The sequence below is a fragment of the Ruditapes philippinarum genome, unplaced genomic scaffold (genome assembly GCF_026571515.1).
Source record: "Ruditapes philippinarum isolate M1 unplaced genomic scaffold, ASM2657151v2 ctg1623_1_1_1_1, whole genome shotgun sequence".
NCBI classification, from domain to species: domain Eukaryota; kingdom Metazoa; phylum Mollusca; class Bivalvia; order Venerida; family Veneridae; genus Ruditapes; species Ruditapes philippinarum.
Genome location: NW_026855730.1, coordinates 244374 through 264538, shown reverse-complemented (window position 1 = coordinate 264538; position 20165 = coordinate 244374). Strand labels below are relative to the sequence as shown.

The window sequence follows — 20165 nt, the reverse complement described above, 5'->3', positions numbered from 1 at the left end:
CAGATTTGTTTGAGGTATTAACAACTAATATTTTTCTGCTCAAGTTTGTGTGATTTTTTTTTTCAATATCACTTTCCTCGATATTTCCCATACCTCCGAACAGTAATTTAGCATTGATGTTACTTATGAATCTAGGGGCGTCCGTGGCCGAGTGGTTTTCTTTCATGTGCGGAAGCTATCCAGCTAGCTTACAGAACGCCGGTGGTTCTACTCAGGTGCCCGTTCGTGCCTGAAATAATGAGGTCTTCAACCACCAGTAAGACGTAAAAACCCAAAACAAACAAACTTATGAATCAAATAATTTACATTTTTCACTAGTTTTGTAGTCATATTAATGAAGAATAGGAAACAGTCTATACAGTGCTTTTGATGCATATTCTGCTAATCTTGTTGTGTTCGCGACCAATTTCAATTTTTAAAGAGGTTCATGTATATTCCCAAATATTTCAACGATGTAACTATTTCAAGCTTTTCGCCATAAAGATGGAAAGTAAATTTTTTAGGTCTGCTCCTTTCGAAAATCATAACTTTAATTGGTTTTATCATAAACATCATAAATAAAAGTGAAGAACTAGGGTTTCCCTGCTTAACGCCCTGATGAAAGTTTATAACAGATTTAACAAATATGAGAAGACGCTGTATGTTTGAAGTTGTCATACATATTATATGACAAATAAAATTGGTCAGCCAAAGTATTGATGTGAAATGTAATGATTTTTTCACCAAAAAATATCATGTGGAAATACACTTAGGTGAGAGAAAAATAAGTGGGAAATATGTGATATATCGATTTCTAGTCAAAACACATGACGATTCACACTGATGGAAAAAAAATTATATCTGAAATTTTTACAATTCACACTGATGGAAAAGAAAATATACCTGAAATTTGTTGTATCAGCTTAATCATTGCAAATGCATGAGCCATTTTATCATGCAACTGCTATGGTAAATGTCCGATAACACTTAATAATTGCCTGATAATTATTTTTGATATCAGGTTAGTAACCTGATATCAAAAATAAGTCCCGCCCATTTCAACGGACTTGTTTCAATAGCATATATATTCTTTTTTGTCAGTCTTTAAATTCTACAATTTTATCTCATACCCTGACAAGTCTCGAATCAGGATGTGATCTTTAAGTAAAAGTTAACGCATGTCTTTGAGATTTTTCTTTGTTCTTTCCAACCCATCATACTCAGTACACTTCCATTTAGGATTTGAAAACTGTATTGATATATAGCAGTAAAGTTTTTTTTCACTTGATTCACATAGGAAAAAAACTCAATTGATATATAGCAGTTGCTTTTTTTCCGCACCTGCTCTATATCGGTTGAGTTTTTTTACGGACATTCACAGGGGACAAAGGGTCAAAGGGGGCATGGGGTAACACATTCAAAATAAAAAAAACAACACAAAACAACAACAACAAAACACAAAATAACAAGAGCAGGTTGAAACGGGTGATGCTTACCAAACAGGTTTTGGACACAGAGAAACTACTTCTTGTTGATATCTCTTGTAGTTTCAGTGTTATGTCCCGGACAAAGTTGTCAGTGTAAAAATGAACAAAGGGCAATAACTCCAAAATTAGACAAGGCAGAGTAACGTTTCTTTTGCAAAGCAAATCTTCTCAATGAGATCAATCTACCTACAAAGTTTCTCGTTGATACCTCTTTTTTCAGAGTTATGTCCCTGACGAAGTTCAGTGTAAATATTAACTAAGGACAATAACTCCAAAATTTGACATGACATAGTTGCAGTTCTTTTAAATTGCACATTTACTGAATCAGATATATCTATCTACAAAGTTTCTTGTTTACATCGCCTATAGTTTCAGTGTTATGTCCTTGACAAATATCACAGAAGTGCAAGACAGAGTTACGGTTCTTTTGCACTGCACATCTACCCAAAGAGATCTATCTACCTACAAAATTTCTTTATATATCTTAATAGTTATATTCCTTAAAAAAAAAACAACAAAAAAAAACAGCAAAACAACTTTAAGCGGCTGCGCTAAACTGACTTATTATATAGAGCCAGCTGTGAGGTCCCGCTGGTATTGGTTCATTTTATCTGGGGTTTCAAGAGGACACAAAAGAGGGAAATGCACATAGTAAGTTTTTAATGATTTATGTAACAAAAAAATAATATATGAAACTCGTTATAACAGTGGCTGGGGCGACATCTCTCGATGTTTTTGCAAAAAGAATCGTCTCGACCTGACGGCCTCGACATTTTTTTTGCAGAAACATCCGTTGATGTCGCCCCAACCACTGTTATACCCCCTAAACTATTTCATTTCATATACTATAACTATTACATGTTTCATCTCTGTATCACTAATAATTACAATCATTTGCCTAGTTAAAAGTGTACTGTCATCCGTTAATAAGTACTGAATAAAACCACAAGCAAACCCCAAGGTGCATAAGTACACACGCTGACCAACATTCTTGTAAACTTTCAGGCCTACAAGTTAAATACTTTTTGAGCTATGCATGAACAAGTTGAAAATTGCAAATTTATACTACTTTAAGTCAAGGGCAATAACTCTAACAAAACTGAAAAACATCCACATGCAAAGTCCCAGGTGCATAGCTTCACAGTGATGTGAATCATTATTCCTGTTATTTAGTGATGTTGATCATTATTCCTGTGAAGTTGGTTGATTCAAGCACTCAAGGAACAAATAACACAACATAATGAAACGGATTTTACTAAGTCAAGGGCAATAACTCTACAAATACTGGATAAATCCACAAGCGAATCCCAAGGTGCACAACTACATATGCTGAGCAACATTCCTGTAAGTTTTCATGACTCTATGTCAAATTCTTTTTGAGTTACATGCGACACAAGTTGAAATTTGCAAAAAAAAATTTCTAAATCAAGGGGAATAACTCTAAAAATACTAAATAAATTCACACGAAAATACCCAGGTGCACAACAACACATGCTGATCAACATTCCTGTGAAGTTCCATGACTCTTTATCAAATCCCTTTTGAGTTACATGTGACACAAGTTGAAAATTGGAAAATTTTACTAAGTCAAGGGCAATAACTCTAAAAATACTATATAAATCCACATGAAAATACTCAGGTGCATAACTGCACTTGCTGATCAACATTTCTGTTAAGTTTCATGACTCTAGGTCAATTTCTTTTTTGAGTTACGTGCGACACAAAAGAGAACGGACGGACGGAAGGAAGAACGGACGGACAAGGGTAAATCTAAATATCTAAATGCCCCCCCCCCACACCCATAGGGGCACACAAATATCGGCCGAATAAAGTTATTAACGATTATTTGTTTATTTTATGTTAAATGCTTTAAAATTTAGATCACGTATACACATATTTTTAATAAAAAAGAATTCCACAAGTAAAAGAGTTTCAGGTCAATATTTTTGAATTTACTTTTACATGATTTTCCAAATTTTAAAACATGTTTAAAAATTTAAATACTTAACAGAACACCGGTAATATACATGTATGAGCATATCGAGTAATCACTTCAACAATTGAAAATAACTTCTTAAAGCGGCCTTTACCTTTTATTTTATTTTTTTTGTTGGAAAAAACAATTATGCGCCGTTTCAAATTAAGTATTTCAGTATTTTTACCTTGGAGAAGTACATCATATGACTGCTGAGCTTTTCCCGAAAGCTATTTGTAGCACGCCAGTGACGTATCTTTCTAAAAATAGAATACTAGTATCAGGACTCGAATCGACCGTTTAAAAAGACCACTGGATTAGGTATCTATGGTTTTCTGATTGTTTACATATTATATCCAAAGTAAATTTCGTTTTCTATCTTAATTTTTTTGATTTGACAATGATATGGAACGGTTTATTTAAAAAACAACATAAAAATTGAAGGCCGCTTTAATGCATTTGCGAACAGGCTCGCTTTTCTTCGGCGTTTTCTTCAATACATCTTGTTCAAAAACATAATGATAATAAAATAGTAAATAGAAAAAAATAGACGATTGTAGAGAATATACATAATACACGGTGCTAAACCACGTGACATGCTATAATCTGCATTCGACAGAAAACCAATTAAAATACGGGCTATGTAATATTTCTTCCATAATTTTAATATTTCATTTTGTTTAATGGGATACAGTGCAAAACCGTCTATTCAATAAAAAAGGAGAGATATTAAAGAAAATAAAAATAAAATAAATAAGGACGAAAATACAATATGGCCCGCCCTACAGAGATATAACAAATATTCACATGGTTTAGGTACAGTGGTTATAGCACCACCAATATTGTAGTATAAGTGGTTATTATTGGCATAAATTGTTTGCTTTGCATTTTTATAAAAATATATTTTTCGTTTAACATTTAACGTTCTCCAAATGATTCTTTTCATTGCCAAATCTTAAAATTCCAGCAAAGAAGTGTGGTATGGAGGTTGGTACAGTGCGAATGGCAAAGACATTGGCAGTTACTCATAATAACATAATTCAAACTAATACAACACAATTTTTGTCTTCTTCTGCCTTATCTAAATATCAACCATTCTGTCCCGAGCTGTTTCATGTAATTGGTCCACAAAACTCTTTGTCACTTCTTCAAGTCACTATATCCTTAAGATCAACAGGTTCGGATCGTTCTGTTTCTGTGTCGTATGCCTCGTTAGAGCTATCATTAAACTCAGCTCCAGGGTTATCATACGAGTGGTACCCGTGGCCACTTATATCTTTAGAACTAGCCACACTAACTTCCTGAATGGTATTCGTACCATTTTGTCTCAGACCATTATTAACAATAACGTCTTCAGGACCAAATCCTGCAGCTTCCGCGTCCGTTATCGGTCCTTTTATATCATTGTCATCTTTGCGGTATGCTTTACGTGCCAATAGAGCGAGTAGAAATGTTTCTAACACCAGAACACCATGATGAATATCTATAATTAGAATAACATTTTTTTCAAGTGCTTCAGATTCAGTCAGACACATAGCAGTTTAACAAAAATGATTATATATTCTTTTAAAATTGTTCTGCTGCAGTGACTTACATTGTTTAATGCAAAACTTATTTCATTATTATGATTTAGTATTGTAATTAATTTGTTACAATATTTCCATATATCTGACACTGACGAAGTAACATCCTTTCCAGTACAAATTTTATTAACTGGTATGATAGAATCACGTGACAATAACAGAAATCAGAGTAAGAACGTAACTTTATCTCATCATATAAGAATTTAAACGTTCAAAACCACAAAGAGAAAAAAAAGGAAAGAAAACAAACTTACAGCTACCCCTGACCTTTGGTCCTCTTGTTCCAATACATGCAGGAAGATCAAATATGGCAAGAATACCAAATATAATGCTTTGCATATTTGATATAATGAGTAACAATTTGAAGGACATATATTTTAAAGCCAGATCAAATTGTTTCAGGTGGAGTTTGGAAGCTCTGAAGATCACCATGGTTCCATACATAGAGAACATTGTGCTGATGACCGTTACTATGGTGATAAAGAGATAACTAGTTGAACCATCCTGTCAAAAGATGAAACGTATTAAATTAATTAAGGAACTTTTAAAGATTACTTTCAACACAATAAATCTTAAACAAAATATAGTGCACTGAGAAAAGTGTGTTTCATCCATCAGGGCCAATGACTACTTGAAACTGTTACTTATGCTTGAGCTATATTAGTTTTTAGTTTTTCAATTTCTATGTAAGTACACCAGTTAGAGAAACACTTTTAAATTCATAAACAGTTTAATACCACCAGTGGCATAGCTTTCTATGGGCTGACAGAACAAAAGTCGAATTCATTTTTCATTTTGCTACCTGCATTTCCTAAAAAGCTCCCCTAAGAATGTTAATTGTACTAAATATATGCCAAAACACATATCTATCAATCTAAAGCTAAAAGAACTTCTTTTGCCATAAAACCCTCTAGAATTCGGTTTACAGAAGCTATGCTCCTGATTGCATATCTAGTTTTATTGAATGCATGTACATGTACTTATAAATGAAATATTGTTAAAATAAAATGCGTACTTTCATTTTCCGTATTTTATTTATTTTTCACTGCAGTGAAGTATATTTACCGTATTTTTACTGATGTTTACGGACTACTGCCTTCTAAATCCAGCCAATACACAAAAATTAAAAATGAATTCTTACTAATCATAAGCATAAGGTTAAAAAGAGAAAAAATAGATAATAAACAGAAATTCAAGTTTTTTTTCTCTATCAACACAGCATTTTTTTCCATCTTGTGGTACCAAATTATCATATTTCACTCCTAGCTAATGCCACTCGTGAAATATTTATTTTCATACCACTCGATGAAAATAAATCCTGTATTTATATATTTATATATATATATATTGCGTCTCTCCTAGTTATAAAGGAAGTCTCGTATGACAAACTCCTACCGCCATATTATTATTCTATATTTTCGGGTTGTCTTGTGTACTTACAAGTCCTTTCGTATACTTGCCGTCTGTCCAGAGTACGGCTGCTATAAATAGTAACAGTGGTCTTACTACCGACACTTGCAATGAACACAGTTTGAAAAACAGAAGACCACTCCTGAAAAAAAAATTATGAAAAATTGTGCATCGTGCAGTAAAAGGTTATTTGTACTAGCATTCTAACATTTTTATTTATCTTATTATATTAAATGTTTGGTAACTTGATTAAACTATTTGCTATGGTGACTACTTTCTGGTATGTCGTATTTTCGCTCCGCGGGGCGCGATAGGCGGAAACCCGAAAATACGACAAAGTCACCTATTTTTCGTAAATACGCTCCGCGGGAGCCAATGCGAAAACACGCATGTCATGCACTTCGAGTCAAAAGTTGCAACTGGCATTATTGAATCAGTTTGAAAAGGTGGTGGTGGTGTTGGTAGTTTTCACTCCGGATCACGGCAGTTAGCCACAGTGAATTCACAAGAGCACAGTTCAACCATCGCATCGTTCCTGGAGTTTACCAGTACCAGTTGCTTTCACTTTCGCAAGGAACTGAAACCTCTGTACCTACCAGAGCAAATTCAGTACTAATTAGCGTAGAAACGATTTTATGATCAATCACAACGAAATTGACAATCACAATCCAACGCTCTACCTCTAAGTGATCATGAGCTAATCGGACGGCTTTAAAAACAGCAAAGAGATGACTGACATACTTGGTAAGTTTAGCTGGTTTGAGGATACAACAACAGCAGCAACAACAAGGTGGTGTACTCCTCTGTATCTTGTCATTAGCGAGTATCTCCAACATCTTCTCTTCTCCGCCGAAATAATTTATAGACAGGGTGACAAACGTGTAGAAACAAACAGACAAATAACTGCAAAAACAAACCAATCATATTGCCGGTATTCAATATTCGATGTTATAGTTCATAATATATTTTTTTAAAGCGGCCTTCAGCTTTTTTAAAGGTTAATTATGTTATTTTTAGAAATATTAATTCATATGATATCAATTTAAAATAATACATATATAATACATAAACAATAAGGAAGCCCCTCGATACATCTAACCTACCGGTACACGCTCTAAAGTTAAATTACTATAGCGGAAACCATTGCTTAACAACGACCGGGTGGTTAATGTCCTTGACTCCTTATCACTTCCTCCTCACTACATGTGTATTTTAGTTCAAATCCTGCGAAAAACTTTTCTGCTTTTTATAGAGAAAGCTATCCACTAAAACAAGAAATAGTGTACGTATGGTTCCTAAAATAAACCATTTAGAAGTCAACTTCCCTGGCCTGTCTGGTCTTATGGCCCAATGCACTAGAAGCACACACGGTGTGCAATTCAAGCTCAGCTCTAGTGCACTAGAAGTGCTCAAGTCTGGGAAGTTTAGTATGAACTCAACTGTAGTAAATGCATGTGAAGAGTCGCCATGTGAACACATTAGTGTGGGCACCTTTAATCTCAATCAAACATTCGTTTATGCTTGAAATTAGGACTTAATACTCACCATGATGCTACAAGGTCAACTAATATCGTACTTGATGGAACAAGTAGTGCTATCAACGAAGTAATTATTGTTACCTGAAATTACAACGTTTTAAACATTTTGAAATAAACTGATTTTAAATTTATTCTTCAAAATAATCTTTTATGAGGGTTGTTAAATGAAAGTCTTGCGTATTCATATTCCATTAAATCTGAAATATTTTCATAGCTACGGCACTCATAAAAGTTTTCTACCACTTGTGATTTGTAACCAATCATAATTGTTATTTGTTCCCTGCGGTCTGGAGACCGCAGGGTATTGGTACGCGTTTCACTTTTGAGGCATGGAGGAGCACGTGACCTGTTTTCGGTACATGGAGGAGCATGTGATCTGTAAACCGTACATGATTAGTTAATTGACCTTTTCGAAAACCTGGCTAAATACCGTTTGCCAGTACGTTACGGATTTACCTCCAGCTACACCTAATTAAGAACAAAAATCATTACGTGATATTTCTAATTTTTTATTATCATTTTACCGTTTAAGGTGGAAAAACTTGAATGATGTGAAAATTATCAATGTTTCTTTCATATGTATCTCGAATTTTACAAACAATAAATTGTTTATACTGAAAATCTACAAAATTAAAATATTCGTAGTGGCATCTGCCATAATAAATAGAGATATTTTCTGCGTAAACTTGTGTGTTTACTTTATTATTATTATTTTTTTGCTAGGAATAATATCAACGGTCGCCAGTTTCCAAAGACCTTCTTCTATATTGATCGATTATTGTCAACTACATGTATATTCCCGATACAAACGTTTATTTATTCCCCCCCCCCCCACAAAAAAAATATGTTGAAAATAGTTAAATGAAATATCTTTATCTCATAAAAAATGTTCCCCGCAGGAAACCATTTTACTTGTACACGTCTTGTATTGATTTTTTTCACTGTTATAGAGGAAATATTCCGATACACGAATTTGTCTTGTAAAGTCGTTTAAAGTAAATTCTGTATAAATCAAAATCGTGCACGTATACAAAAAGATGGCAGTCCTTTTACTTTTTAACGACCATCATACACTATTATTTATTCTGTGTTATTCAGATGTGGTGTCGTATTTAACACCAAGTATTCTTTCATTTCAAATACCTTTAGTCATAAACAAGTAAAGGAAAACGCTAAAACCAAAATACTCACAGGGTACAGCCCGAGGAGTGTTGCCAGTTTTATCACTTTGACTTCATTCCCGTAATAGTGACGTTGTAGAAACACTAGCTCTTCTATAAAGATTCCGATACACCCAGCAACCAACAGACAACAAATTGCCAGAATAACAATCGTCGCTGCATCGCCGTCAATTTCTAAAATTCGAGTGTGCTACAATGTATTTCACTTTTAACCGTATTTCAATTTGTGCACACGTAAATTTGTTACCACCTGGAAAAAGCGGAGACTCTGGCTCAAAGTGCATCAAAGCCCTGCTTGAGAAAGCACAAATCATGGTAAAATCGTCGCCAAATGTCCTCGCAAGTTATTTTGTAACCACAGCCGTGAGTACCGGAAAAAGCGGGGACTGTGAAATTAAGTACAGCCTACAATTCAAGATTGTTTTAGAAAGCCTTTTAGATAGCCTCGTAATGCCGGTCTTCTTATAACATGTATCTGGTGTTATTTTCCATGACTCTTTAAAGCAGCATGCCTGCCGATTCATGCTAATTTTCATAAAAATTGTAAAAATGTATTTGAAAGTAAAATATTGTGATGTGAACAGCAGCAACAAAAGAAACAACCTCATTCCTTACCTGCGTAGAAGTGATCTGTATCCGGAAATTGGTCGGAACATGGCTCCATTGTTGTTACTACCAAAGTCTCATTTTATGTATATCTATGAAGGAGAACAAAAGAACTTTAATATGTTGTCAAATGACAATAAAAGAAGAAAAATGCTAAAAGAGATCCACTGATCGAGATCCAAAAGTTAAAAGGCTCATTATGCCCAAGAAATGAATATTTCTCTTTTTTTTAAATACACGTTTTTTTTTATTTTTAGTGTACATTCATATTTTTCCAAAAAGTTACTTATTACAATTACCTAAACATTTGCTGCTTTTTGGCAATTAGTATTGATACAGTGTGTTAGTTACAACTAAGCAAAATGGCCAAAATCTCTGTAATGAAATTTCAAATGCAAGGTTCATCTTTCACAAATAAAATCCTCACTGCTTAACAATTCTTACTTTTAACATAAGACACAGTTGATTCTCCTTTGGTGGTCTCTTATACATCTTTATCATATTAAACGGTATATTAATTTGTTATCAAAATGTCATCACTACATATAGTAGATTAAATGAGCCGCGTCACGACAAAACCAACATAATGGGTTTGCGACCAGCATGGATCCAGACCAGCCTGCGCATCTGCGCAGTCTGATCAGGATCCATGCTGTTCGCTATCAGTTTCTCTACTTGTAATAGGGTTTGTAAGCGAAAAGCATGGATCCTGATCAGACTGCGCGGATGCGCAGGCTGGTCTGGATCCATGCTTGTCGCAAACCCATTGTGTTGAATTTGTCGTGACGCGGCTCATATAAGTTAAAAGATGTCTATACTTATATCAATGACCGACCGGACGCTGATTGTAAAAAAAGTGTAAGTCTATCCTCTTTGTTTTGCTAAACTGATTTTAGTATTAATATTAAAGTTAGTATAGAGTAAAGTACTTAAAACTACTGACCCGTGAAACTTTTTTGTAAAGAGCGATGTATTAAAAAAGATAACTGTTAAATAAATTTAACAAAATATCAAATTTCAACACAGTGTCAAATAAAAATGATAAAATGGCGTTCTCTGCCCGTCACCTGGGGTTCCAATTAACATTAAACCAACATAAAATGTATGCTTTATCCGGGACCGCATATTTCTTTACAATCCGACAATTTGACTTTAGGGGATGCTGTAATTCCTACGCATTTCCACCATACCATTTTCCAAAAAACAAATATCAACTGTTGATATCTAAAGAATTTGTGACTATTTGTCGGGGTTTAAGTCAGATCATATATTTGAAAGTCTTAACGGATGTCATTCTGTGCACCTTATATTACTTTCCACATAGGAAAACATTTAAAAACAAACAAATAAATAAATAAATAAATTAAAAAAAAAACAAAACAAAAACAAAAAAACAACAACAACAGTAACCATTAGAATTTAACAATGTAATTATTACCTGTTTACTTGCACTTCTGTTTAAATCTCAAGACTGTAATGCTATTAAATCCTTCCAAAGATGAAAATATGTACTTTTAAGTTTCACCTTGATTATATTCGTTCGTCAGAAATTTATGCTATAACCATTTACAAAATACCCGACATATTCATTACTTTGCATACATTAATTTCTCTATACACATGTATATATACTATCATTATTTATACTCTACATGTAGGTGTATATATAATAGTAAATCTGACCTATAGGTCAACTTAAATCCCAATATTTATATGCTGTATGCAACGTAATAAATACACCTAACAGCAAAATATGCATCTGACCGCTTTATATATACACTGACACGGTTAAGTGATTTTCCAAACGAATTTCAATAAGATTCACATAAAAGAAATGTCACCGTAGTATATTTTTTTTAGATCATTGGTGAAATTTAAAACCATCACAAAATGTTATATAGCTTAAAAATCTCCTCATACGTAAGGTGAAATACCACTTTGGATAAACCTGTACAATAATTGCAATAAATAATTCCTGTCTTACACCGGTGTGAAAAAATGGATGTATGCCATGTTGAAAAAAATATATCAATATGTTATATACCGCGTGTATAAGTTATAACTATACAGCAGCTGTCTGGAGCAGCGTTAGCGAAACATCTGGCAAAATAACTTAAGATCAACATCGTATACTCACAGAAAAGCTAACTAACTTACTTACTAACTAACTAACTAACTAACTAACTAACTAACTAACTAACTAACTAACTAACTAACTAACTAACTAACTTACTTACTAACTAACTAACTAACTAACTAACTAACTAACTAACTAACTAACTAACTAACTAACTAACTAACTAACTCCTAACCTAACCTAACCTAACCTAACCTAACATAACATAACCTAACAATCTGACCTAACAAACTTACCTAACCTAACCTAACCTTAACTAAACTGAATTAAACTAAACTAAACCAACCAACCAATCAGCCAGCCAGCCAGTCAACCAGCTTACTTAAAAGAGATAGATCCTTTCATGACGCCAGCGACATCTATGCATTAGATTTACGTCATAAATATTCAAAATATATGATGTTATTATAAATTTACAATAGATAATCATATGTTTTTTTTTCAGAGTGTTTTTTCCTTATAAGTACTTTCCAAATATCACAAGGCTGAACATGAATGTTTTTATTTTTTATTTTTGGCAGTATTTATTATTGAACAAGTTCATAATAATTCAGATGAATAACGATTGTACTGTTTACAATAATATTTAATAATTCATAAATAAGTGTTAAAATTGTCGTCTGCTTAACAGTCTTACATATAATAAACTCTAATACATTCTACTACATCATATTTTCATACAGAGTTTTTTTTATTTAATCTCACAGTGTTTGTATCTAAAATGTTTTTATCAATTTACTTTTAAACCTATTCCACTGAATCAAAATTTCTTAAACTTGGATTATTTTCTGAAAAATTTCCCGCGCTTCGAGGTTGATCCTTAACCGGGTCCAAGGGAGGGAATCCTGCTTCGACGGCGTTTACAGGTCCTGGTATTTGGGTTTCGTCCCTTCGATAAGCTTTTCGTCCCAAAAACGCAAGGAGGAATGCCTCGAGAACAATGAGTGAATGGTTCATAGCTGAAAAGAGTTGACAAATAAAAAAAATAAATAAAAAAATAAAATAAAAAAATAAAAATAACTTTAATGCATGTCACCAAATTTTAAGTGGAAGCAGTTTTTATTCATAACTTATTTATTACAGTTACAAGCATATCTGACACAATTTTGTCATCAAAATGGAAAAAAATGCACGCTGGTACAGGGGAAAAAGGGTATATTTTGTCATTTATTGCCATAATTTAATTAAAGTAAAGTAAGTGTGTCTTAAATTGACATCCTTTTTTAGTTTGATTTATGTATCAAATGGTATTGCAGGGATGACATTTTGACAACACCCCTGAATAAAATTAATACGGCCATTGCTATCAACACATATTTGCATTGCTGTATTCTAAAGGGGTGCATTAAGCACAGGAAATTCCTATGTGATTTTCGATATTTATAAGAAACCGTTAAAGGCCCATCATGCCTTAAAAATGCTATCATTTTTATTTCACAAAAAAACTTTAAATTTTTGGTATCTTGTAAGTTCCCCCCCCCCCCAAAAAAAAAAAACAAACAAAAAAAAACAACAACAAACTCATTTGCCATACAGTTTAACAATTTTTGCTTCTTTTGCTCTGATCGCAGTTGGTGTAATTATAGTGAATTAGTGTTTTATATGGAAGTCAAATACTTGCTACTTTTACGACACATTACTGCACATTAAACGATAATGTCGTCAGATACTTAGCATCTAGCATGTTCTAAATCCATTAGTAGAACACTTTTAAACACATGTTTAACATTTCTAAAGAATTAAAAAAACTAATTTCTGAAGCATAATGTGCCTTTAAAGAACAACAAAGCTTGTATTTTATGTTCATAACTTAGCGCTTTTTCTCTTAGGGAAACTTTAAAAAAATATTATTGAGAGTTAAACGAATCACTCCTTTGTTTATTCAACAATCTATCGACCACTATTAATAACCTATAGTTAAAAAGTAGGAACGTAATTTCATATAAACCGACACTCAATAATCGTGCAATATATATATCGAAGATTAATGCTATATAAAGGTTAAATATATTGCGTAAGCAAAGAAAAAAGACGTAAGAAATCGTTATTTTTGTTCAATCATTCTATTTCGTCACCTTAGTGCAGTAATGGGTTAAGTCCTTCTAAATCAAATAGGAGTTAACCTTTTTATATTACTAAGGTGACGATTTCCAGCTTTACTGTTGGTGGAATACTTCATGTGACCCTTCGTGTTTTATTTCAGGCACGAGCGGGAACTGGGTATAACCATCGACCTTCTATAACCTAGCTTGATAGCTTCACCGCATGAAAGGTTCCAAAGTCCCTGACGGGTTGCGCGCACACAACGATTAGGGCAAATGATTTTAAAGAAGGCGGCCATAAGTACTCGGCCACGGACGCCCTTTAACAATCTTCTGTACGAGTTGAAGCATAAAATTTCAGAGTATGCATATAAATAATACTATGACATGACGTGTTTACTGCCGCATCAGATGAAAAACGAAAGAAAAAAGTTAGAAATAGGCTTATAAAGATTTAAAAGCCAGAACTATACAAGTTGTTGCCTATGTACAAACTTACCATTCCCCCTAACCTTTGGACCCCGTGTACTAACACACTCCGGGAGATCATAATTGGAGAGAATACTGAAAATAAGTGTCTGAATATTGCCAAGAATAAACAGTGTGTAGAAAGCGGTGAACTTCATCCAGAGTAAATACATTTTGAGATGGTCCCTGGAAGCCCTGTAGATGACCATAGTACCGTATAAGGACAATAACGTCCTGATGGACATTAGTATACTCATGTACGTGTTACTTGAAGCGCTGGTCTGAAAATAATGTTGTAAACAGATTTTAAGCAGGACAGTTTAAAATGTATAACAAATACTGAATCTAGATTTTAAGTTCAAATGTAACGAGTTGTACAGTAATTCAAAGCTTTATATTGCAAAAAAAAATTAACAGGATTTTTAAAGCTGTGGCAGCTTATTTGTGCCATGCCGTATTTTTGCCTAGTTATCACTTTGATGAACTTTCGCCCCGCGAGACGCCGGGCAAAACACGAAATTATGTTTGTCGTATTATTGCGAAAACACAAACATACGATAAAGTGGTTACTTTTCTAATTCAAATTTGTTAATTGTACATCAGTAGCCATTTTCACATAGAATTTGATTATCAAAAATATTTTTTATAATAATAACTTCAACAAAAATAGACATTAGATCTTCTTTCCTAAGGTTTGTCATATATATAGATTTGTTAAACATAATTTAAGATTACAATATTTGTTTCTGTTTACATCTGAAACTACTGTTAATCCGTATTAAGTCCGAGGTTAATATGAATAATAGCCAAGGTGGTCCGATTTGCGGTTTACATGAAATTACGTATACAAGACATATACCATTCCACCGTCATATTTTCCGTCGCTCCAGAGAACCGCAGCAATAAACACCAAAATCGGTTGAACAACGGCAACTTGTAGGGCAAAAAATCTAAATATTCTTAACGGTCTCCTGTAATACATAAAAACAAAACAAAGGGAACCCTCTACATATGAAAAATACTCTCTATATATGCATATAATACATATACAATGTACAAATATGTTTCTTCGTATGTCCTGAAAAATGTGAAATCGTTTAAGTTTTCATCATCTAAGTAAACGTTAAGTTCAAATTTAGTCATCCATTACGTAAGACAACTAGGGCAGTATTTTATATAGAGTCTATCCTTTATTAAAGCTATTCGGAGAAAACATAATTATACAATACGGAAATAAGAATAATGTCTAATATTGCTTGACTTGATTTAAAAAGTTGCCGAAAATGTGTGACAATAGACCCTCGGTAAGGTCATAGACTCATTGACAATGATGCTAAAAATAGAATTGCACGTGCCTTCTCATGTGAATTGGTTTAAGAACGCAACAGCAGCAGCAACAACATGGCGGAGTGTTGATTTGTATTTTGCTTCCAGAAAACACTTCCAGCATTTTACTCTTCCCGCCAAAATAGTCTATTGTTAACTTTACAAACGTGTAGAAACAAAATGAGAGATAGCTGAAAAAAATAACAAAACGGAGAATTGTTTGGCAACTAAATTATGTTTATAGTTTTAATTTAGTTGGACCTGACATAGAACAAGCTTATATCTGGCCACTGCATATCCCGTTTCGCGTATTAGCTGAAACTGTTGCCGTGTGAGGAAACTATAGGTCCTATTAAGGATCGAACCTACGGTCCAGGGTTGAGCATCTCACACTGTCCCCGTCATTCTTTCCCCTTTGCATTTTTAAATTGCTGTATTAAAATGTTATACAAGTTTATATGTAAATGTTGTAAAACTAAAGCAGTATTTGAACATGAAATATTTAATGTTCTGAAATAGCATAGAATGTTTTTATGTAGAACGACTATCTATGTTGAAGGTTGGACTTATTCGCAAACACATTATTGGGCTTCGTTTCATAGAAAGTCTTAAATGTATCCTAAGTCCTGGGACATTTTATTTGAAACGCAAGACTGTCCCAGTTGTGGTTAAGACTTAGAACTTTCTATAAAACGCAACTCAGATGCCGACTTTATAAGAGTTGAATTGGAAGAAATGACAGTTAATTTACCAAGATCCAACAAGATCGAGGAGGACAGAGCTTCTTGGTACTAACATAGATATCACCGATGTTGTAATAATTACCTGAAAAATATATATAGTAAACAATGAAATATTTTATTATAATGACATATGCAATATGTTACAAATAGAAATAATTAGAAGTATTGAAAGCATCCGACACAATGGACCTATAAGTCACAAAAATCCAGATTTCAGGTATTGATCAATGCTATGATTACATAGACAATGGAATTATATATAGTCAGATATAAATCTACATTAAATTTTAAAAGAAATTATGTATGACATATGGGATTTATCATAATTAAAGGCTTGTTTTTTTATATTTTTTTATAAAGCAATGTTTATACATCGTAATTAATGAATATTGAGATGCAATTGGTATGAAAATAACATATAAAAAGGGTCACGTGATATCACTTGTTCCCTCACAGACATCGCGTATTTGGTCAAAGCAATCAGTATTATACGCAATCTCACTTTAGTTAAAGATATAAATACCTGACTGAAATTCCCAAAATGAAAAATCGTAATATGATTATAACATAACATTCATTTATATAAAAGAAAACCTTACCGGAAACACGCCAAGGATTATAACAAATCGTTGTAATTTCACTTCATCATTTGAATAAACTCGGCATAGAAACCTTACTTCTTCCAGGAATATTAAAATGCATAACACCACCAGAATACAGTCGATGGTCAGGAACACAATGGAGGCCACGTCTGATGATAAATCTAAAAACATACACAAATGTTGTTTTTTATGTTGATAATAGAGTATTTTATAAAACCCGTATTCAAAAAGATATCTTGCGGATGCGCGTTCCACTTATGCCAAAGCTACAGTTTCATTTAATATATTACAACGACATTGTCCATGTCATATGGTGTCTTTTCAGCTTTTCTAGATGAAGCTAGTTCTCAAGTGACCCCTACATGAATTTTTTTTTCAGGCATTGCTTACAGCTTGGTGGATTTATCAACCTTCCGTGAATAATCTGGTTAACAGTTTCCAAAGTCATTTGCGAGATTGGCACCGAGAAGAACAGCGCTAAGTCTTGCACATTTATTTCTCACAAAATCATTAAGAACTTTTCTGTAATGAATAAGTGATTACTCAATGATTACAACAAGTATTTCTATAAACGATAGAAACATTTGTACACATGAACGTGGTTTTACAAATTGTAAGTAGTTACTAGCTTTATTTCAAAATAAATTAACATACACATTTGCATTTCATTTTAACTACTTAAATATTGCGTATTTTGTATGTTTTTGTTAACATCTATCATATGCTGCTGTTGATATTTCAAAATTGATAGATACCTGATGATTACAGTTTTTGACATTAACAACAGTTTATCATAGTTTTCTACATCAAACGATTTGCATCAACATTCATGAATAATACACATATTTAACACCAAAAAGTGTATACAATGTAGCAGTTAATATTAGTATCTTTCATACATTGACAAGAGGCGAGTATTCTTAACATATTGTATTGCTCATGTTAAAACATACGAAATAGTCAATTCGGTGTGGTTTTTACATTAATGATCAAGCACAATAAATACAAACACATTTGAAATTCCACCACATTTTATATGCCTAACATATATATTTCTTTTATCAAAGATAAAACTACATTCAAGTTCCGAATATTATACAACAAAAAGTGTTAAGTTGTTAACGATAAAATTACTATACAGTTAACAAAGAAGAAAACATATTTATACAACATATGAGGCTACAAGATATTACAGAAAATGCATGCATCAATTTATATAATTGTTTTAAAATCCAAACATGTGTTTGACTTACCTCCATAAAAATCCTCTGTCTTTGGTAACTCATTGGAGCAATTTTCCATCTTGACCGTTCTGGAATGAACCCTTGTCCTCTTAAAGTCCTCTCAATTACTCTGTGTAAATCTTAAAAAGGGAACTTAAAGCATTGTATCTTATTTTGTCATGAATGTTTTCATTAAAAAACAAACTTGTTGCAGTTGTATGTAAGAACATACGCATATACAAATCACTTCACTAAAGGTTAAAGTGACCTGTGTGCCGTCTTTTTTCCTATAACATTACCTTATTTAACAAAAGAAAAAATGCCGGAAACCAAATCAAGTGCGAAACGTGACCTTTTACATCGTACATTAAAAATATAGAAAAATAAAGTATAAAAGCAGGCGAAAGAAAATATAAGTCTTAGAGTAGTATTTTCATTCTCAACAACTCAAATTTTTCACTGATTTATTTTTTTTGTCGATGCATATACATTTACACAACATGTATATTTTAGAAATTTATTCCGCAATTACTATTATTCATCTCTAGGTAGAAAACTTCGTAGCATGACCTGAAGGTCATCTTTATTTATATATCATCTAGCTTTGGATGTGCGAACTATTTCGTTCAGTTCAGCGACTGTTAATAACATTGTTGTGCTTTAAGGTATACCAGTGGTTTGTATTGAGATAACGTCTACCAGTTATAATTAAAGGTACGGTTGAAATACAGGTTAAACGAAATTTGTGGTCAATACATTTCTTTTGTCGTGACTAAATATATCGATGTTATGGTAAATTTTCACATATACCGGTATTTTGTATATACTTATAAGGATTTTATTATTATCATTATACTATGCCAGTGACCGGACATTATTGTTTCAAGCAAACGTCTACCGAGCTGAAGTAATAATAACGGGTGATCTAAATTCAGATAAAAAAGAACAATAGATGAGATACGTGTATAGTTATAATTACTTAATAAACGGAAATAAAAATAGATTTATAATGTAATGTGACTGACCTTCAAGTTAATTTCCGAGTATGCATAAGTACTGTGGTTTAAAAATAATACACTAGACAAATTCTGTGTCATTATCGGTGATCTTGACACAGATTAAAAAAGCATGAATATAACAATCTTAATCTCAACAGATACTGTCAGTTATTTAACTTATAAAAAGCTTCTTACCAGATGATATATTTAACTCCAAGCTTACTTAGGCAACACATAGTGGCAATGAATATGCTAAAGATGAAATAAACGATCTATCAAAACGTTAGGCATTAACAGTATGGTAGAATGTTTATGTACGAAATAATTAGTGCGCAACGAGAGCATATTATTTCCATATTATTACACGTTTAACCCTGATCATCTGAATGTCACCATTTACTTATCTTAACGTCTTTACAAGTATAAAAAAATATCACAGTGCGCGAAGTTTTGATTGCATACTCTATCCAAAAATAAGGAGTTCGTTCGCTAAAACGTATCGATTTATTTAAAACCATCTGCTCTTAAAGATCAACGGAGTCCGATTCAAGTTCACTTGTGTATTGAATGTGTTCGGATGTCTTCAAATTAATCAAGCGCACAATCTTTTATTTTGATGAAGCTTTTTAAATCACAGGACAGCTTGATTTTGCAACCCTGAACGATTTTATAAATTGCAGACCAATTAGTATTTACTAAAAAAATTTAATTTCAAAACATACCTCCATCTTGTAAATTAGCAGGGATTATTTTTAGTCTATTGGAAGGTCTGATAATTTATTTTCCCTAATTGGAAACACTGATTCACATTGATTGTTTTTATTTTTTTTAAGATTTTTAAATACAGATTACTTATCCTTGATGCAT

At 32.8% G+C, this 20165-nt stretch overlaps 2 protein-coding genes across 2 annotated transcripts; both read right to left on the bottom strand.

Moving 5' to 3' along the window:
• Positions 1–3487: 3487 nt before the first annotated feature.
• LOC132744250 (organic solute transporter subunit alpha-like) lies at positions 3488–11773 on the bottom strand. Its single transcript, XM_060732903.1, has 8 exons — positions 11198–11773; positions 9769–9851; positions 9164–9327; positions 7980–8053; positions 7176–7337; positions 6465–6576; positions 5279–5528; positions 3488–4924 (listed from the first exon to the last, which is right to left on the bottom strand). The coding sequence occupies exons 2-8, from the start codon at positions 9815–9817 to the stop codon at positions 4590–4592; spliced, it is 1146 nt and encodes a 381-aa protein (XP_060588886.1). The 5' UTR covers positions 9818–9851; positions 11198–11773; the 3' UTR covers positions 3488–4589.
• Positions 11774–12388: 615 nt separating this feature from the next.
• LOC132744249 (organic solute transporter subunit alpha-like) lies at positions 12389–19791 on the bottom strand. The gene is made up of 8 exons (XM_060732902.1): positions 19494–19791; positions 18331–18440; positions 17075–17238; positions 16484–16557; positions 15762–15923; positions 15266–15377; positions 14438–14687; positions 12389–12855 (listed from the first exon to the last, which is right to left on the bottom strand). The coding sequence occupies exons 2-8, from the start codon at positions 18377–18379 to the stop codon at positions 12644–12646; spliced, it is 1023 nt and encodes a 340-aa protein (XP_060588885.1). The 5' UTR covers positions 18380–18440; positions 19494–19791; the 3' UTR covers positions 12389–12643.
• Between the last annotated feature and the right edge of the window lie 374 nt (positions 19792–20165).

Excerpts from the sequence above, each read along its gene's own strand:
- LOC132744250 (XM_060732903.1), bottom strand. The coding sequence starts at position 9,817 with ATGGAGCCATGTTCCGACCAATTTCCGGATACAGATCACTTCTACGCA. Across the intron at positions 7,338-7,979 it reads GTTGACCTTGTAGCATCATG|TTATTTGTCTGTTTGTTTCT; the intron begins GTGAGTATTAAG and ends TTGTTTTTGCAG. Across the intron at positions 4,925-5,278 it reads ACCAAAGGTCAGGGGTAGCT|ATATTCATCATGGTGTTCTG; the intron begins GTAAGTTTGTTT and ends TTCTAATTATAG.
- LOC132744249 (XM_060732902.1), bottom strand. The coding sequence starts at position 18,379 with ATGGAAAATTGCTCCAATGAGTTACCAAAGACAGAGGATTTTTATGGA. Across the intron at positions 17,239-18,330 it reads GACAGAGGATTTTTATGGAG|ATTTATCATCAGACGTGGCC; the intron begins GTAAGTCAAACA and ends GTATGTTTTTAG. Across the intron at positions 15,924-16,483 it reads CTCGATCTTGTTGGATCTTG|CTATCTCTCATTTTGTTTCT; the intron begins GTAAATTAACTG and ends TATTTTTTTCAG.